Source organism: Heloderma suspectum, chromosome 5 (genome assembly GCF_057233095.1).
Source record: "Heloderma suspectum isolate Gila_16-S chromosome 5, 16-S_ref, whole genome shotgun sequence".
Lineage (NCBI taxonomy): Eukaryota > Metazoa > Chordata > Lepidosauria > Squamata > Helodermatidae > Heloderma > Heloderma suspectum.
Window position 1 is genome coordinate 226,192,975 of NC_139462.1, and position 18,913 is coordinate 226,211,887.

The 18,913-nt window shown below is 44.6% G+C and overlaps 1 protein-coding gene across 1 annotated transcript in view; it reads left to right on the top strand.

The window, feature by feature from the left end:
• Positions 1 to 18,913, top strand: part of ADCYAP1R1 (ADCYAP receptor type I) — a 136,258-nt gene that overhangs the window by 65,455 nt on the left and 51,890 nt on the right. Inside the window, exons 8-11 of the mRNA XM_084855104.1 lie at positions 605 to 758; positions 3,033 to 3,093; positions 5,174 to 5,243; positions 7,988 to 8,079. Of these exons, the coding sequence (XP_084711230.1) occupies positions 605 to 758; positions 3,033 to 3,093; positions 5,174 to 5,243; positions 7,988 to 8,079 (377 nt within the window). The remainder of the gene's footprint in view (positions 1 to 604; positions 759 to 3,032; positions 3,094 to 5,173; positions 5,244 to 7,987; positions 8,080 to 18,913) is intronic.

Consider the following 18,913-nt stretch of genomic DNA (forward strand, 5'->3'; position numbering starts at 1 on the left):
CAACATACACTATTCTCATCTTTTCATTTTCCGATTCCATGTGATGAATTCTGTGCCCTGCAAGGATATGAACTTCTCTGGGTCACCCAGTCTGGTAGAATTTTTAGACAAGCCTCTTAGAAAATCTTCCACAAGGTTTCCCTCCCCCCGTCTCCACACCATTCTTAAGCTTAACTAAAAGCCTTCTTCAGGATTACTCTATACACACATCTCCATTTAGACCCAGCTGGGTTCTTTTCTTGTATTCAAGAAAAGGCCTGGAGGACTTCAGACTGCCAATTAACAGCCATTGTAGTCTACCTGCCAGCCTCTGCTAGAGGTCCTTCAGCTTCCTGCAAGCTTTCATCAAATGCCTTGTGATGTCTCAAATTGCTTTTCTGTGCTTTACAGCGGCAACCTCTAAGTGGACTTTACGGTGTTCCTCCCCTGCAAAAAAAGAAACAGAAATCCTTCTTGATATATTTTAAAGTAAAGGCCAGGTGCATTATTAGTGTTATTGTTAGTATTGATTTAAGAACTTCAGCATGTAATGGCCAACTTTGGAATACCCTTTGAAGACAACCCCGTAGAGCAATGGGTTGAAAGTTCTCTTTGCCTTCCACAGGTGGAATGCAAAGCCGTGATGATCTTTTTCCACTACTGTGTTATGTCCAACTATTTCTGGCTCTTCATTGAGGGGCTGTACCTTTTCACCTTACTGGTAGAGACCTTTTTTCCAGAAAGGAGATACTTCTACTGGTATACCATCATTGGCTGGGGTAGGTCTCTTTCACTGGATTCTTTATGGGCATTTTCCTTTATGCATGGCTTATTTGTAAAGGAATCTCTCTCTCTCTCTCTCTCTCTCTCTCTCACTCACTCACACACACACACACACACACATATACACACACGTGAAAAGAGACAGTGTTGCCCACTTGCTTTGCTTGGACTCATGACATAGATGCAGATCATTGTGAGACTGATCTCTTACCATTCTCTCTGCACTCCAGTGTCTCCAGGTATCACAGGTCTCGCTTACGCCTGTGCCAGGTTTAGGCATTCTCCCTCAATACACAGAAATCTCTTTTCATAGGAGGTAGTGCAGGGAGGAGTTCTTGGTCCAGCCTCCTCCATTGGGTCCCCATCACTGGCTTCCCCCCCTTCCATGTGTTGGAAAAGGATCCAGGCCTATGCTTTGATGGAGACTCTTGTAAGGGTTCTTCCAGGGTTCTAAGTTACACAGGGGGTCTCCACAAGCTGGGAAGGCTATCTACTGTAGGGCTTTGCCTTCCCATGTGATAGGGGATGCAACAGAGGGGGTGGGGGCAATAGGCATGTCTCTGCTTTCCTCCTTATGGAATGGGAATCTTGTGTGTGGGAGAATGCCCAAATAGGGCTATGGGTGTGATTGTATCACACCCATAGGCTGTTGAACCTCAGGCCCATGGATCAACTCCAATTCACCTGGGTGGCCAGTGGCTCCGATTTTGGTGGGGCTGTGAATGCGCTGGGTTTCAATCAGAACCAGCGAGAACTCCAAAGGAGTGATCCAAGGTGCTGAACCTATTTTGGGGATAGGGCTCAGCACCTGGGATCGCTCCTGTAGAGTTCTGGCTCGTTCTGACGGAAACCCAGAATGGATTCATTGCCCCGCCAGAATTGGAGCCACCAGCCTCCAGTGGTCCCAATCCAGCCCTAGAGCTTCCCCAGATGGCCATGCTCCCTTCCTAGGGCCCTATTCCCTTTCCCCTGACCCCTGATCATTGGGTGGTTTGCTGGCTTTTGCACTGTTTTCCCCCATTGTAAAAGGTTGAAATGCCTCTCCCGAGGCTTAATTACTGGAAGTGAGAGCTTTATGGTAAAAGAAATGCTGGTATTTGGGGGGCTTTTATTTGGCCGTGCCCCTTTTTGCCTTCAGCCCCACTTACCACTGGAAAGTGGCCCCTGATTGAATCCAGCCCTCAGGCTGAAAGAGGATCAACTCTCCTGTTGTATGGAGGCCATGGCCTTCACTAGGGATGTAGAACCCGCCCCAGCCCCTGCTCACTGGTCCCCGGACTGCACTCGAGCCCCTCCTGCATTCAACGAGCAGCCTGCACTCACCCCAGCAGCCTCATCAACCTCTGCAGTCATCATTTTTTGAAAAATAAAATGGCAGTAGCAGAAAGGTGCATACTTACGTATCCGCAAAAAAGTGCGTTTTCACAAAAATCTGCATTTTCTCTCACACACAAATATATGTGCATTTTTGCATATGCAAATGTGTGCCTTCACAAAAATGTATGTTTTCATGCACATGCAAAAATGCACATTTGCAAAGATGTGTAGTTCCACATACACACATATATATATGCATTCGCAAAATGTGCAATTTCGTGCGCATGGAAATATGCACATTTCGCTATTGCCGTTTTATTTTTTGAAAAATGGTGACTGCGGAGCTCGATAAGGCCACTGAGGTGACTGTGGGCCACTCACCAAGCACAGGCAGAGGGCAAGTGGGGGCAGCAGCTCAGCAACTGGGGCTCAGGGGTGCGGGCAAGGAGGGGTTTCCACCAGATTCCTGGATGGAATCAGGCACCCACACCATCCCTAGTCTTCACATTGAGAATGCTGAAGTTTGTTGTGTCATTTCACATCACTTCAACTAAATTCAGTTCCCCTGTTCAGCTGCCAGGCTTCAAGCCCTGCTTCACACTGGCAGACACGTTGACCAGTTTCTCTGTACTTTTACTGTGGACGAGCTGACCAGCAGCCAAACATGTGAACCAGAGCTGTGCCAAAATCTGTCCAATTTCCCAAAAGTTTTCTTCCCCGATGAAAAGGGCTTCCATTTTTCTGCTTCATCCTCAGGCCACTTTGGAAATTCTTTTGAGTTTACCTTGTCATTGCGAGGTAGCCAAGGGTGCTCTGTGTGTGTATGCGTGTGCATGTGTGCATGTGTTTTCTTTTCTTCTGTCAAATGGAATGAGAACTCCATAGACATTTGGGAAAAGCTGATGTAGAGCAACCGTAAAAGCATACATGAAGTGCCATCTTCTTTTCTGCAGGAACTCCCACCATTTGTGTCACCATTTGGGCTGTCCTTAGGCTTCACTTTGATGATGTGGGGTAGGTACCACACTGTTATACTTGTCCATGTCTTTATCACTGTCAGTGATGGCCACCAAAGACCTGATACTGTCATCCATAGCTGGGTGACCCCCAAGCTCTAACCAGGCCTCCCACTCAGAGAAACTTCAGTAGGTGCAGCCAGTAGGTGGCAGGCACAAGTCAGCATAGTTAGATATTACATCTGAACTGAAACATCTGTATTAGTTATTAATTTGTTTCTGAGCCTAATTCAAGATATTGGTTTAGTTTCTGGGTCCTGGGTCCTGGATATCTCAGGGGGTGCTTCCTTTCATGGGAAGCTTCCCAAAATCTGAGATCAGCTGATGAGCCCTGCTTCAAATGCTGTGGTATTTGGATGTTAAATTGGGGATCAAAGGAAGCAGGGGCATCTTGGTGTTAGCACCAGAGCCCCGAAATTCAGGTTGTTTGGCTCCATTATTCAAGGGAAATGAGACATTCTTCTTCTGTCTTGCTTTCAGGAGTTGATTTCTGCTGGTTCTAGTTTTGTTTGCATTCATGTTGGTGTTATGGAATTTGATTGCTTCATTGGACCTGCCACTTTGATTACCCACAATGCCCTAGCATAGCATTGCTTTGGGGCATTGTGGGAAATTGTAAAGGGTGGCTGACTCACAGCCACCTGATACTCACTACTTAGGAAACCCAAACCTGATGTGAGCAGGTGGGGGGGGGGTAAAGTAGGCGGCGGCAGCAGTGGGGGCCATCAGGATGCTAGGACCCAGGAAGCTGCCCAAGAATTGCTGACATCAAGCTTAATCCCATTACTACTTTTAGATCTTTTGTCCATCCCCCAAATATCCATTTAATGTAAGGTGCAATCTTATGCATGTTTAGACCGAAAAAAAGACCCACAATTTGTCTGCTGGGAACTGTAGAACTTTTTTGTTCAGTCTAAACATGCATAGGATTGCACCCTTTTAGATGTTCAGTTCTCTGGACAGAAGCCATGCCAGTTCGATATCCTGTGCATCATTGAATGGGCTCGCAATAGTTTGCAAAAGAAATGTCATTGTGTGGTACAAAACGAAGAGAGTGTCCTATATGGATCAATGATGGCCAACTGATGTTTCTATATTTGTTTATTTATTTCATTTCTATACCACCCAACAGACAAAGCTGTCTGGGTGGTTCACAAAACCTAAAACCACAAAGCACAATGTAAAACAATATAAAAGATGAAAGCTTAAAACCTCCAAATAACAGTACAACTAGAATAAAACCTAGCCTCAATGCAGAGATTTAAAATACAAATTGAAAACACCAGAGCTAAAAGATTAGGAAACTAAAATGCTAAAATACTGGGAGAACAAAAAAGGTCTTCACCTGGTGCAGGAAGGAGTACAACATAAGCACCAGGTGAACCTCTCTAGGGAGCTCATTCCACAGCCAGGGTGCCACAACAGACAAGGCCCTCCTTTTCTAGATGTAGCCAATAATGCTTGCTTAGTGGCTATTCATGACTAGGAGATGTGTCTTCAATGTGAATTGGTACCTCATATCTACTTACTGGCCCACAGTCTTGCAGGGAAGGAGTGCTCCAAGAAGATACTGTTTGTTTGAAGGTGGGATGCTACAGCTTTGAAAATGAGTGCTTCCTCTCTTTTGTGTGTGCTCTGCTGCTCAGTTTTTATATTTTTAGATCAAACAGTATCAGAGAAACATTATAGCCTTTGGTTCTGTTTCCCCATGATAAAACAGACCATTGAGTGACTACCCTTGGAATTTCTTCCTAAAACTCTAAGGCAGCAATCCTATACACACTTACCTGGGAGTAGGTCTCATTGAACTCAGTGGGACTTACTTCTGAGAAGACATGCATAGGACTGCACTGTAAATTAAGCAACTGGGGCAAGAAATGTCATTTCAGAATGGAACATTTTTTAAAGTTCATTTATTGTCATGTCTGTGTTCTGTGCGGCTTAGTGCTCAATAAATATTAAACAGTCATGATATTAATCATTCTTTTAGGAGCAGAAGTGTTTATTTTCATCTGGTATCTCCATCTCTTCTCTTCATCATCATTTTGATTTCATACTCCCTCCACTTCCCTCCCCAGCTGCTGGGACATGAATGACAACACAGCTTTGTGGTGGGTGATCAAAGGCCCTGTGGTTGCATCAATAATGGTAAGTCTCCCGGGGAAAAGGGATGCTTTAGACATGAGCCATAGCTGAGCATAAATAAGCACATCTTAGATAACAGGCATCAGAACAGATTTACAACCCATGCGGTATCTGTTAACTTCCACAATGAAATTAGCAAAACATTGGACGTAAGTGATGTTGTACATGAACGATGTAGCATGGGTCCTACATGGCCCATCATGGATATCAGGAGAGGGCCACAGCATAGATGAATGGGAAAAACAGGCTTCACCAATGTTCAATATGTGCTAAAAAAACATGAGTTACATCTGAGTTCAAGCTGGAAGACAATCCTATAATTCTTTTTTTCCACAAATTGGCAATTCTTTTATTGTATATTGGAAGGGTAAGCCTTGAGTACCTGCAAATCTAGATGCTGTATTCAAGACACTGAGATCTGAATTATGCATGTAATACCTGTATTTTGGGGGGTGGGAATTGTGAAGAAACTGAAATGTCCTCCATTTTTTATTTAATTTGGTTTTATGACATTATGGGGTTAAATTGTTTTTGTAAGTGTGTGAGTCAGCTTCAGCCAAAAGATTAATAGTTTAGAGGTCAACAGTTTAGTTGCAATGTAGAAGTCTGGAACTTTGCTGAGGAAGCCAGGAGAGTATAAAGTTCAACAGAAAGATGGAGGAAGAGAAAAACTCAGGAAACAGAAATATATTTCACAAAAATGAACAAGAAACTACTCTTCTGACTGATTGGAGTTGGGTAGAGAGAGAGAGAAACTAATTTTGAGGATGAACACCTAAGGTAGAAAGGCAGAGAAGCAGAACGAAGAAGGAGAAATAATGAAAGAAGCTCAGAGGCCTAGAGCACCTTCCCCAACCGGATGCCTTCCAGATGTGTTGGACTACAACTTCCAGCAACCCAGCATGGCTGGCTGGGGATGCTGGAAGTTGTAGCCCAACACATCTGGAGGGCACCAGGATGGGGAAAGCTGGCCTAGAGGAAAGAAAAGCTGCTGGAACTGGAGAACTGACTGAGAGACCTGGATCAATGATACTAAGACCTTGTTTGGATTAGGGACCCAGATAAAATAGGGACACCATCTAGTTAGGTTAGCTGGATGCCTTTATCCCTGGTTGTTTTAGATAATAGATGACAGATCATAGAATCATAGGGTTGGAAGGTGCCTATAAGACCATCAAGTCCAACCCCCTGCTCAGTGCAGGAAGCCTGATTCCCAGGTGGTCTCCCATCCAAGTACTTTTATTACCCTATTGCTCATATGTCCCTTCAGATTTTTCAGATCATTTTTTCCCTATTGACATTTTTTCTTCAGTAAAAGTGGAAACCTTGTTATTTGAAATGTGCTCTCTTTTCTTTTTGGGTTACCAATGCCACATCTAATAACTCCCATGGTACCTGAAGGAGATATCTGAGACCCAGAAAGTTGTAAGAATGGTTTGGTGGGGGGCAACCAGAGAAATCCAGATTTCTACCTGTTGGCAGAAAAGGACACAAGAAGGGAAGGACAAAAAGGAATGGAGCACACTATTTTGCTAGTTTTCCCTTCCCCTCATAGAATAGAGTATGAATAAATTAAGACTGCAGTCCTATGAACTTCAGAACCGAAAGGTTTGCAGAAGTTTGCAGAATGTTTAGGGGGGGGGAAATTCTGAGGTAGGGATGTGCAAACCCACCCCCACATGGGATCAATGGGTGCCCACTGAAGCACTGCCCTTGGTCAAGCCCCCCTGGACCCACACTTGAGCCCCCACGAGCTTGGTGAGCCATCTGCACTCTTCCTGGGTCCCATCCACAAGTGCCACCATTTTGCATAATGCCTCTAATATTTCATAGATCAAGCTTTTCCACCCTGACTGTGCACTTATTTAAATATGCATATTTTTAATTAGCTCCTTTTTTCATAAAAAACAAAACTCAGCAAAATGGTGGGCGCTCACAGATGGGTCCAGGTGAGTGTGGGGAGTGTCTGGGAGGGTGTGAGTGAGGCCAGGATCTTGGAGGGCTCAGTCCAGGGGAGAGGGCAGGGGGGAGTCTGACAGACTCCCAGACCAGGTTGGGCATCCATGCCATCCCTACTCTGAGAGCTAACAGAATGTAGTAGCTGCATCTTGAAAAGTAGCATTCCATGCCAAAACTGTGTTACAGGTCCCACCTGTACAAATAAGAGGAGATGGTTCATGCCTTCCTGTCTTGCTTGAGGGCTTCCTGAAAGTATCTGGTCATTGCTGGGAAATCAGGATGTGTTGGGTCAAATGGGCCTTTGCTCTTATCAAGCAGGGCTCGTCTTATGTTCTTAGATCAGGCACTGTGTGATTCCATGAGAGCACAGAAAAAGTGCAGAATGAATGTGGTTTGGGGATCTGTTTTGTTTCCTGAATATCTCAGCTTGAAAGTACATCAGCAGCAGCTGCTGAAATGATAATCTCAGAAGTTAGAAGAGTGGCTAAATCAGATTTCCAAGGTTAGGACCAAGACTTCAGTCTCCTGTCATACCTCCTTAGACAGCTGGCAGCATAAATAATGCAAAGCAGAAATTATGCAAATATTTCCACTTTGCATAATTTCAATTGGTTTCAGAATTTGGCTCTTCTTGGTGCAGAAAAATTCAGTTATCCCGAGACAGAATTGTCATTTTCTTTTCTTTTTCTTTTGGTTGGAGAACACTCAGCCATATTTGTGGTTAATCCAGTCTTTGTGATGATGCACCCCTGGGATTTGCTGATTTCTTTCTTTTCCCTTCTCCCCAGATCAACTTTTTGCTTTTTGTTGGAATCATCATTATCTTGGTTCAAAAGCTGCAGTCACCTGATATCGGGGGCAACGAATCCAGCATTTATTTGTAAGTATGTCAGAAGTATACAAAGAGCCATAGTTGGTTTTGAGCTCTGACATACACATAGGGGGAAAAAAAAAAAACCCACACGTGTGGATCGGGAGTTTTAACTTCCGATTTTTAACCTCATTTTGTAAATACAGTCAAAAGGTAATCAAAGCAATGTGCATTGCGAACATTAAGTATGCCTTAAACTCCTGATTATGCAGGTCATAGTTCTAGATTATATGAAAACTAGGATTTTTTTTTAAAAAAAATATTGTATTGAATTGTGGAGTTTGGGAGTAAAATCAATTTTCATTGGAAGCATGAGGAGCAGACAAGAGAAAATTAAGCACACGGACGACCTATTGCAATCAGTGGACGTAACCACTGGTTGCAAGAGAATGTAACTTTCTCCAGGTTTGGCCGTCCATCTAAGGCATTGCACTTCTCTGAGGAATGTGACAATGATCTGGCATTTTGAGATCAAAGGTGTCACCTGCTGGGAAAAGTCATTCATGGAGGAGTATGTGCTCAAGCTAACAGTAGGGCCTGTTGGACAGTTAGTGAATCATTCATCTAAGAGAAATCCCAGATGGGTTTTTTGAGTGTCTGAAAGACTGAATCAATATTTGTTTGTTTGTTTGTTTGTTTGTTTTATTTAAAACATTTCTATCCCGCTTTATATTATTAAGATCTCAGGGCGGCATACAGATAAAATCAATGTCAATGGTATAAAACAATAAATGAATTAAACACCTAAAAACAGATTAAACCATTGAACAAGCTAACACCAGTTAAAATCTAAAACAGTTAAAACAATGTGCTAGGGAATGCATTTAGCCCTCAAAGGCTTGGGTAAAAGACACGTTTTTACTTGGCGCCAAAACGAGACCAAGGTCTGCGCCAATTGGGCCTCCAAAGAAGGGTGTTCCACAACTGGGGTGCCACAGCAGAGAAGGCCCTCTCCCACGTCCCACCATAGTGTATGTCTCATACTGGTGGGAGGGCCCCTCCAACAGATCTCAGTTCTCAGGCAGGCATATACAGGGAGAGGCGCTCCTTCAAATATCGAGGCCCCAAGCCATTTAGGGCTTTAAATGTTATCACCAAAACCTTGAGTTCCGACCGGAAGTGTATTGGCAGCTGGTGCAATTCCTTTAAAACCAGTGTAATATCTCTGACACCTTAGCCTCCCTGATGCTGGCCGCTGTCCCAGGCAGGTAGCCAAGATCTCATAGGATTGGTAGGCTTACACTGTCTGATGCTGCAACTCTGGGTTCAAGATGCCTGTGACAGTTGGTTCCTCATACTGGAGGAGGATTCACACATGAGAGATGCTTCTTCCAGCCCGCCATATCCTGTTTCCACTTGTTGCTGTGATACTATGGCCACATCCAGACTCTTAGAGTTCTAGCTCATGGGTGGGCATAAAGTAGATCTCCAGATGTTTTGGACTTCAAATGCCAACATGCCTGACCATGTGCCATGGTAGCAAGGGCTTCTGGGAGTTGAAGTCTCAAACATCTGGAGATATACCTTTTCCCACCCCTGCTGTAGCTTCCTTCACACCCTGGTGAATGTATCTGTGTTATTGTTGGTGTTGGTGATGGTGTCTGTATATCTTTCAACCCATTCTCTAGACGCTGGGCAGAACTGATGCATTAGCCATACTTGTGTGGTGGAAATAGTTTGCTTGTGTAAGTGGAGTAAAGCCTGGACACCCATTCACCCATGATGAGTTGAGGCCTGTTTCATTACAGATTTCTGATGTGGAAGGAGGAGGAAGGCAGATGGGGGTAGATCCAGGTCCAGGTCTGTACAGGTTCCAGGTTCTATCCTCAGCATCTCCAGTCAAAATTAGCTCACGTAGAAAGTCTGGAAATAATTATGCTGGAGAGTTGCTACAAGTCAGAGCAGACAGTGCAGAAGTAGATGGACCAATGGTTTCATTCAGGAAAAGGCAGCTTTAATGATCCAGTGTTTGCAGTGCAGACAGACAACAGGACATCATGACCACGCAGTGCCCAGAAGTGCCAAGTCTGGGCCAGTGCCATTTTCAACCATGTCCTGGTACCTTCTTTCTCTAGCATCCAGCTGCATCCTCTGTACGCCACCTTCTTCCCCTTTTAATTGCCTCCTGATGATGGTGAATATACAGTGCCATTCCCTGCGGGTGGGCAACATGTGGACCATGGGCAGCCTGTAGCCCCCTAGCCTATTTGTGAAGGCCTGGGAGAGCACTTTTTCCCCTTTAAAACAAGGCCTGGGCTCCCCATGCAGCTTCTTTTAAACTAAAATTACAGATATTTGGTGGCCATTGCCACTCTGCCGAATTCAGCAAATTCGGTGGGGAGGGTGCAGCCCCTAGTATGTTCTAGGGCAGATTGGCCCCAGGGCCCCCAGAGGTTGCCCAGCCCTGGTTTCCCCTTCCCCCCATACAGCCTGCCACTGAATGTTCCCATTCATGGGTTTTGCCTTTGGTGAATGTCCACCTAGCGTACATTTGCTAGCAACAGGGATGTACAAGAATTTCATTTCTGTTCAGAAATCATCAGAACTTGTCCCATTCACCAATGAGTATACAAGTGCACCCCCCACACACACAAAAATACTTGAACGGTATATTCATGCTTTAGTCAATTGGGGGAAGTGTGCACTTTTCCCATTCAAACAAAATGAAAAATAAGTCGCAAACAAAAGCAGGAGTGAGGCAAACCGAGTTTCCAAGTGGAGTTCAGAGCAAGCTCGAGCATCCTTGGTTCTCCCATCCCTAGCTAGGAAGCCATGGCCAAAAACAGCTTTTCAGCACATGGACACACATTAGAAACCTTCATGTAGAATTGCCATAGGATGATCAACTATTGGGTTTCTTGCAATTTCCTGCATGGTAGTTCATAGGCAGTTAACACCATAATTCTCCCCAGCTGGGCAGTTCTTGTTTACACTTCTTACTGAAGCACCATGGGACCCGATCATAGAGAACCACCTTCAGTTACACAAGGCTTATTTATTTATTTATTTTGATGGGTTACAGGAGGCTTGTTTATTTATTTTTAATCCTATCCTTCTACAAGTTGACCTTCAAGACAGCTAACAATATAAATTTATAAAACAATGAGTCCAGAATTGAAACACAGGAATGGAAATACAGCTGCCAATAAAATAAAATCAGTAAAACAGCAAATCAGTTACTCCACCCAAAATGTCTTCTTGAAAATCTGACAAGGGCTTTTCACAGCTTAGACACTACGATCAAAAAGTCTCATGTTCCAACTTCCAACCCATCATGCTTCAGATTTACAGTTTAGAGCTCCAGATGTCCTCCAGATGTGCCAGACTACATTCTCCCACCATCATTGGACATGTTGGCTGGGGATAATGGGAGACATAATCCAACACATCTGGAGGGCACCAGGTTGGGGAAGGCTACTCTAGAGGGTTTCTGGCATAAAACGAAGAAAACAAGAGGGATTGTATAGAAAGCGGAAGACTTTGAAAGAGTCTGGTCCCAGACCAGTTAGGACATTCAAGCTTAAGAATAGCACTTTGAATTTGGCCTTGCAAACAAACTGTTATGCAGTGAAGATGAAATAACACTGGGGTAATATGGTCTGAGCATCTTGCACACCAGAGGAAATCATGGATGATGTATTCTGGACCCACTGAAGTTTCCAAGCACTTTTCAAAGGCAGCCCCACATGGAGCGCATTACACTCATCTAACCACTCATCTAACCTGGATGTGACTAGGGCGTGAATGACTGTGGCCAGCTCAGATTCATACATTTGAATCCATTTTCACAGCAGAAGGAGAGAAAATGGCAGATATTTGCAGAATTGGTGCTTGGCTTTTACCAGTTCTCCACATATTGCTTGGGGGAGAGGGGTGATGAACACCAGACATTTGTGTGAGATTTGGCCTTCAGAAATTTGAGAAGGGGACTGGTATTTTTTGCCCTCAAATACCAGCCATTATTCATTTGCTGCTTCTCCATCACAGAGTTGGGTTGGCATATTTGAGTCCACCTAGTGTTTTCATGAAGGATGTGTCTTTGGAAGGGTTTTGTTGTTGTTCAGTCGTTCAGTCGTGTCCGACTCTTCGTGACCCCATGGACCATAGCATGCCAGGCCTTCCTGTCCTGCGCTCTCTCCCGGAGCGTGCTCAAGTTCATATTCATTGCATCCGTGATGCTATCTAGCCATCTCATCCTCTGCCGTCCCCTTCTCCTTTTGCCTTCAGTCTTTCCCAGCATCAGGGTCTTTTCCAGGGAGTTTTCTCTTCGCATTAGGTGGCCAAAATATTGGAGCTTCAGCTTCATTATCTGTCCTTCCAATGAGCACTCAGGGTTGATTTCCTTTATGATGGACTGATTTGACCTCCTTGCAGTCCAGGGGACTCGTAAGAGTCTTCTCCAGCACCACAGTTCGAAAGCATCAATTCTTCGGCGCTCAGCCTTCCTTATAGTCCAGCTCTCACAGCCATACATTACTACTGGGAAAACCATAGCTTTGATTAGACGGACCTTTGTCGGCAAGGTGATGTCTCTGCTTCTTACTATGCTGTCTAGGTTGGCCATAGCTTTCCTCCCAAGGAGCAAGCGTCTTTTGATTTCATGGCTACAGTCACCGTCTGCGGTGATCTTGGAGCCCAAGAAAGTAAAATCTGTCACTGCTTCCATTTCTTCCCCTTCTATATGCCAGGAAGTGATAGGGTTTACCAAGGGATAATCCATGACAAGAAAAATATCTCAAACACTCAAATGCTCCCACCAGTTTTGAAGACCCCGCAGTATAGAGTCCACATGTCAACCAGTTCTCTTTGTGTTTTTCCTATGTGTATAGTTAGCAACGGCAAAACAAAGAAAGGCGTTGTTATTTTTCCATTTCATTTGCTGCCATACTTCTTTTTTTTCCATGTGTATTTGTATCTTCCTGAATGGAAGCTGGTGGAAATGTCCAATAAGTGTGTGTGTGTGTGTGTGTGTGTGTGTGTTGCAAAGAGTTGCCGATCCCAGTACAATTTCATAACTCTACACGGTCCATGCAAAGTATGTTCACAGTGCCTTCATATGTGCATGCATGCTAGTATATTTGTCATGATCACACAGAAATCTGCTATACAGATGTGACTGAGAACATAATGGCAAGTGAACTAGAGCTCTGATGCATGTGTAGAGCTCCATGGGAGTAAGGGATGCCCTACTCTTCTAATATGATTCAGAACATGCAAGCACACAGTGAGGAAAGCTCCAAGCCTGCAAAAGAGTTTTTGTTGGCAGCCATGTGCCCCAATCCAAATGTTCTGTTTGGTCATGGGAGATCCAGTGCATGCACAGAGCTCACCTTCAAGCAAGGGCTTTCCCATTCATATAAATGGAGATGAGGTTTGATGTGCACAGACAGATATATTCAAAGAGTTGCTCTGGATTGGGGTAAGGAATCCACCAGACATAAGGAGGAAAAAATCCTATAAAGATAGCATCTCAATTCTGTGATATTATCTCGATACAATATATGGACTGAGTAGACTTTATAATGTTGCTTATTTTTGTTACAAATGTTAACTTTTTAAGAATGTGGGAAGTGGAGAGGAATGGGAAATGAAAAAGTATACATCAGGATTGGGCAGACTTTAGGTGTCTGGGATCTACTTTGTTTTTTAATGGAATCCCAAGGTCCAACCGAAGCCAGGTACAAAATAGTGGTGCAGAGTGTGAGAGAAGACATTCATCTAGAATCCATATGCACAGAGGAGCAAGGGTGCCTCTGGGCACATGTTCAGCCCAGCCCAGGAAATTGCTTTTAGTCCAGAACTGAGCTCACAGTCCTGTCACACACAAAAACAATCTAGGTTTCTCCCCAGGCTTTCTTGGTTTCAGCAGCCTAATTTAGGGCCCTCAAAAAGCCTCTCTTTTTTTTTTTTGCTCTTGTTAAATGATTGGGAGGCAAAAAAATAAATAAATCCTGACTGAGTTTCTGCAGGCCACCCAGAAAACCCACAACAGATCCCAACCTACCTTCTGCCCACCCCTCATGTCAAATGTATGAGGAAGGACATGGAACACTGCAAAGTGAAGGGTCAAAGAAGCCCCAGAATCAGAACAGGCACTAACCATCCAGTCTTCATGGTGTTAGCTACATCATCTTTCACTGTCACCACAAGGACTAGAATCTTTTTTATCGTGATTGTACTGCCTAATTTGGGAGTACAGAAACTAGATTCCATCATTAGTGCTTTCATTGCAAGGATACAGATTTTGAGGCACTTGGCTACTAAGACAGAGGTGGTTGGACATTTATCATCAACTGCAATTCCTGTTTCTTGTATCTGGATACTTAAGAGCATGCCTTCACTGTCTTCCACACTGCAATGGGAAGGATCAGCCTTGTTTGTGCCAACATTTGTTTGTTTGTTTATAAATCTTAGATAATTCCAAACCATTTCCCCAGAGCTCAAGGTAAGAATAGAGCATAAGGCGTTAAAAAAATAATAATAAAAGCAGGTTTGCACCTTTACATCCCCTTCTGAATACCTACAGGGAGGCCAATGTCCATACTTTGGGCAGACATTTTGACAGATCAAAAGGCACCATTGTGAAGTCCCTTCTGCTTGCCTTATTACTTGCTACAAGGATGGAGCATTTAGCAATGCCATTTGCCCAGATCTCAAGTGGTGGATGGGTTCATATAGGGCAGGGGTGTTGAACCTCTTTCAGCCTGAGGACCAATTCAATTTCAGAGGAGCTTTTTTGTGTGTGGGGGGGAGGTGCATTACAGTGGTGGACAGGGACAAAATGCCCCCAAATACTAGCATATTTCACCTTAATGCTCCTATTGAGCCTTTGGAGAGGCATTTCAATATTTTAGAATGAAAAAAAAGATGTGTGCAAAAAAATGGTAGTTGGGGCAAAGGGGATGGGGCCAGTGGAAAGGGACCCCAGCTGGGCTGAATTTGGCCTATGGGCCTGATGTTCAGCAACCCTGATACAGGGAGAGACAGTCCTTCAGTTATGTTAGCCCGGGCCACAAGGAACATCAAAGCTGGGGGAGGAACCTGTGACACTGGAGATTTTGGACTATGACTCCCATTATCCCTGACCAAGCTGGCTGGGGCTGATGGAGTTTGCCACCCTTGCATTGAAGGTTAAAGCCAGCAACTTGACCAATAGTAGGTTGGTAACCAATGTAAATGGTGCAGAACAAGTGGGATATGGGCATGCCTTCCTTTTCCTGAAAGAAGACATGCAGCTGCATTCTACATCAGTTGTCTGCAAGGACAGCCCTGTGTAGCACATGTTACAGTAGTCAAGGCTGGAAGTTGCCAAAGCATGGAATAGCAAAGCAAGGTCTGATCTCTCTGGAAGGAGAAAGCCTGCGCACTGAGTGCAGGTGCAAAATACATGTGCTTCAAGGAATGTCCCGGGGATTTTCATCTGCTTATATAGGGTCAGAATTGCCCATCTATAATGGGCAGAGTAATCTCCACCATGATAGAACCATTCCCTGCTAACATCACCGCCATCTTGTCTGGATTCAACTAGGGATGTACAAAAAGTTTGTTCCCCTTCAAAAATCATACAAACATGCCCTGTTCACAATCCCTAACACGAACATGAGCAGGAATACAATTTTGGGGAAATTTTCATACTTTCCTGAACTTGTGGCCCTGTTCAAAAGTGCACACTTGTGGAAATGCACACTTCTGAAAATGTGCATATGCACATTTGTGTACATGTGCATATGTGCAAATCCCCCCAAACCTGTGTTTTTACATTTTAGCCTGGGGGGGGGGGAGCTCTTGGGTTGTTGTTTTTTTGGTTGAGAAAAATGCACATTTTAAAAATGTACATTTTTTTTCTGTTGGGAAAATACTGTGCCATTTTTAAAATGTGCATTTCCCCCCCAAAAAACCCCACCCAACCCCAAAGATGCTCACATTTGGGAATGCAAATGAGGTGAAACAAGTTTCAAGGAAGAATTCAGAGAACTTCAGTGAGCATTGCATGTTTGCCCATCCCTAGATAGCAAAGACAGCTACTCCTGAGTGCTTCATTAAAAGAAACAGAACGTTGATGGCAACTGACTTCAAAGCTATGGATGATCTCACCTGGTAGTAGGGATGTACAAGAGTTTCATTTCTGCTTGAAAAACATGCAAGCCTGCCCTGTTTGCAGCTCTGAGCATGAGAGCGAGAACGTGTCTGCTGAAAATATTTGAACATATTCCTACATGTGATTTGCACAACTTTCCCCACTTGATTTGCACGAATTCCCAGAATTTGAGCAGATTTCTCAATCAGCCTCATTTTAGCCTAAGGAGCACATTTGTGCAAATTTGGATATTTTTGCGCAACTTCCACATTCAATCACTGTTTGCTTTGCACAGTTTTCCCATTCACACAAAACAAGCAGTGATTGCAGTGATGTTCGGCGGATCTTGGTAAGCTCGAACATTCCTCGTTCACCCATCCCTTCTTGGTAGCTCCATACAGATATTAACGGATGTCACATAATGAGCCAAGCCCTTTGTTACCCTTCATTTCAAGAGCCTTGCAGCTTTCTCCTCTTCAGCTTTGTTTGGCACTTTAAAAAATGAACAGAGGTGGGATTTAATTTGAAAAAGTGCTCTGGGGAGGTGGTATGCCTATGTACACCAGCTGCTGGAAACATGAGTGAGAGGATGCTATTGAACATATGTCCTACTTGTGGGTTTCCCATGGTCAGTTGGTTGGCCACTGTGTGATCAGAATGGTGGACTAGATGGGCCGTTGGTCTGATCCAGCATGACTCTTCTTACGTTCTTATAGGAAGGAGGTCCAGAATTGTCTCACTGGTCAGCCAATCAGTGCTGTGCACAGCCTGTTTGGGTGCATGCATGTAGAACACTTTCCTCCTAAGAATAATTTTTAAGAGAGGACTGCATGTCTGACCACAATGAGGTGGATGTACCACCCTATGAGAGCAGGAGCCATAGCTCAATCGTAGAGCACCTCCTTTGCAAGCAGAATGTCCCAGACTCAATCAGCAGCATCTCCAGTTCAGAAGATCCAGTAATGGGAAAGGCCCTTGCCTGAGAACCAAGAAAGCTGCATCCAAGCAAAGTAGACAGTACTGGGCAAGGTAGACCAGTGGGATAATGCAGTATCACACAGCTCCATGCAGTATAATTGGAAGAAGAGCCATAGCTCAGTGAGAGAGCACCTGCTTTGTGGGCAGAAGGTCCCAGGCTCAATTCCTGGCATCCCCAATTAAGAGGATCAGGTCATTGTAGATTATGGGGGAAATATCTGCTTAAGACCCTGGAAAATGGCACTCCTGTTGAGTAGACAATACTGGATTCAGCAAAAGGCAGGTTGACATACTGATATATGTGACATAGCATGCTCACTGCTCAAACAATGTACGCCACATGTATGTACACACATTTAGTGGCTGGGCGGCTGCATGGTATGCTTTCTTCCTAGCTGACTACCCTTCCTTTCTTCCTCTTGTGATTCCCTGATGGTTGACCCAAGGCTGGAGCCTTTTTGTGGTTGCTAATAGCACTTCCAGCTAGCCAAATGCATTCCCCGGTGGTGATGACCTTGTGCATCTATAACCATAACCTCCCTGCGCTTGGCTTTCTGGTTCTGCTGCTTGGTTGCTCTGAACATTGGTCTGCAACTTACTATGATTTCTCTTTGTTGCTCTGAACCTTGGCCAAGGTCCCAGTGGGAACATATCCTGGGTAGGAATGCTCATCCAATAACTAAACACTCACTTTTGCAGTCAATGGTTTTTGCAGGGGACTGGAAACAAAGCCCTATGAAGAGAGACTGAAAGAACTGGGCATGTTTAGCCTTGAGAACAGAAGACTGAGGGGAGATAGGATAGCGCTCTTCGAGTACTGGAAAGGTTGTCACAGAGAGGAAGCCAGGATGTCTTCTCGATCATCCCCAAGTGCAGGACACGGAATAATTGGCTCAAGTTACAGGAAGCCAGTTTCCGGCTGAACATCAGGAAAAACATCCTGACTGTTAGAGCAATATGACAATGGAAGCAATTACCCAGGGAGGTGGTGGGCTCTCCCACACTGGAGGCGTTCAAGACAAGGCTGGACAGCCTTCTGTCAGGGATGCTCTGACTTGGATTCCTGCATTGAGCAGGGGGTGGACTTGGTGACCTTGTAGGCCCCTTCCAACCCTACTATTCTATGATTCGAGGAGGGGGAGGAGGAAGTGGAGGAGGAGGAAGTGGAAGCTGGTGGCTCCAATTTCAGTGGGGCTGTAAATCTATTCTGGGTTTCAGTCAGAACTTGGCCAGAACTCTAATGCAGCTACCCAAGGTGCTGAACCCCATCCCCAGAATATGTTCAGCACCTTGGATAGCTCTTTTAGGGTTCTGGCTGGTTCTGACTGACACCCAGAATGGATTCACAGCCCCACTGAATTCGGAGTCCCCAGCCTCCACCGGATAATGCCCTCCATTGTGAAGAGCTATGCCATTACATTGTATGCCTTCCACTCAGGGGACTGGACAGTGTACAGAGATAAACTGTGTTCTCCTCTCAGCAACCCTTTGAGGTACGTTAGGGTGAGAAAGGAAACTACTGGCCCAAAGTCACCCAATAAGCTTAACAGCTGAATGGGGAGCTGAACCCACCACCCTCCTGCCCCATTCTCAGTCCATCACTCTGACCACTTTTTGAGGGCTGAACTCAACATCACAGTCAAATAACATTCCCCCAACATTTTTTAAATGAAAAGCAGCATCAGTAGCTGGTGCCTGGGAGGGAGCTTTAACTCTTTCCCCCTCCAGTCAAGTTTTCTGCTCAAAATTATCCCCCCCTCAGGGGCTTACCCCATGGGAAAGGATGTT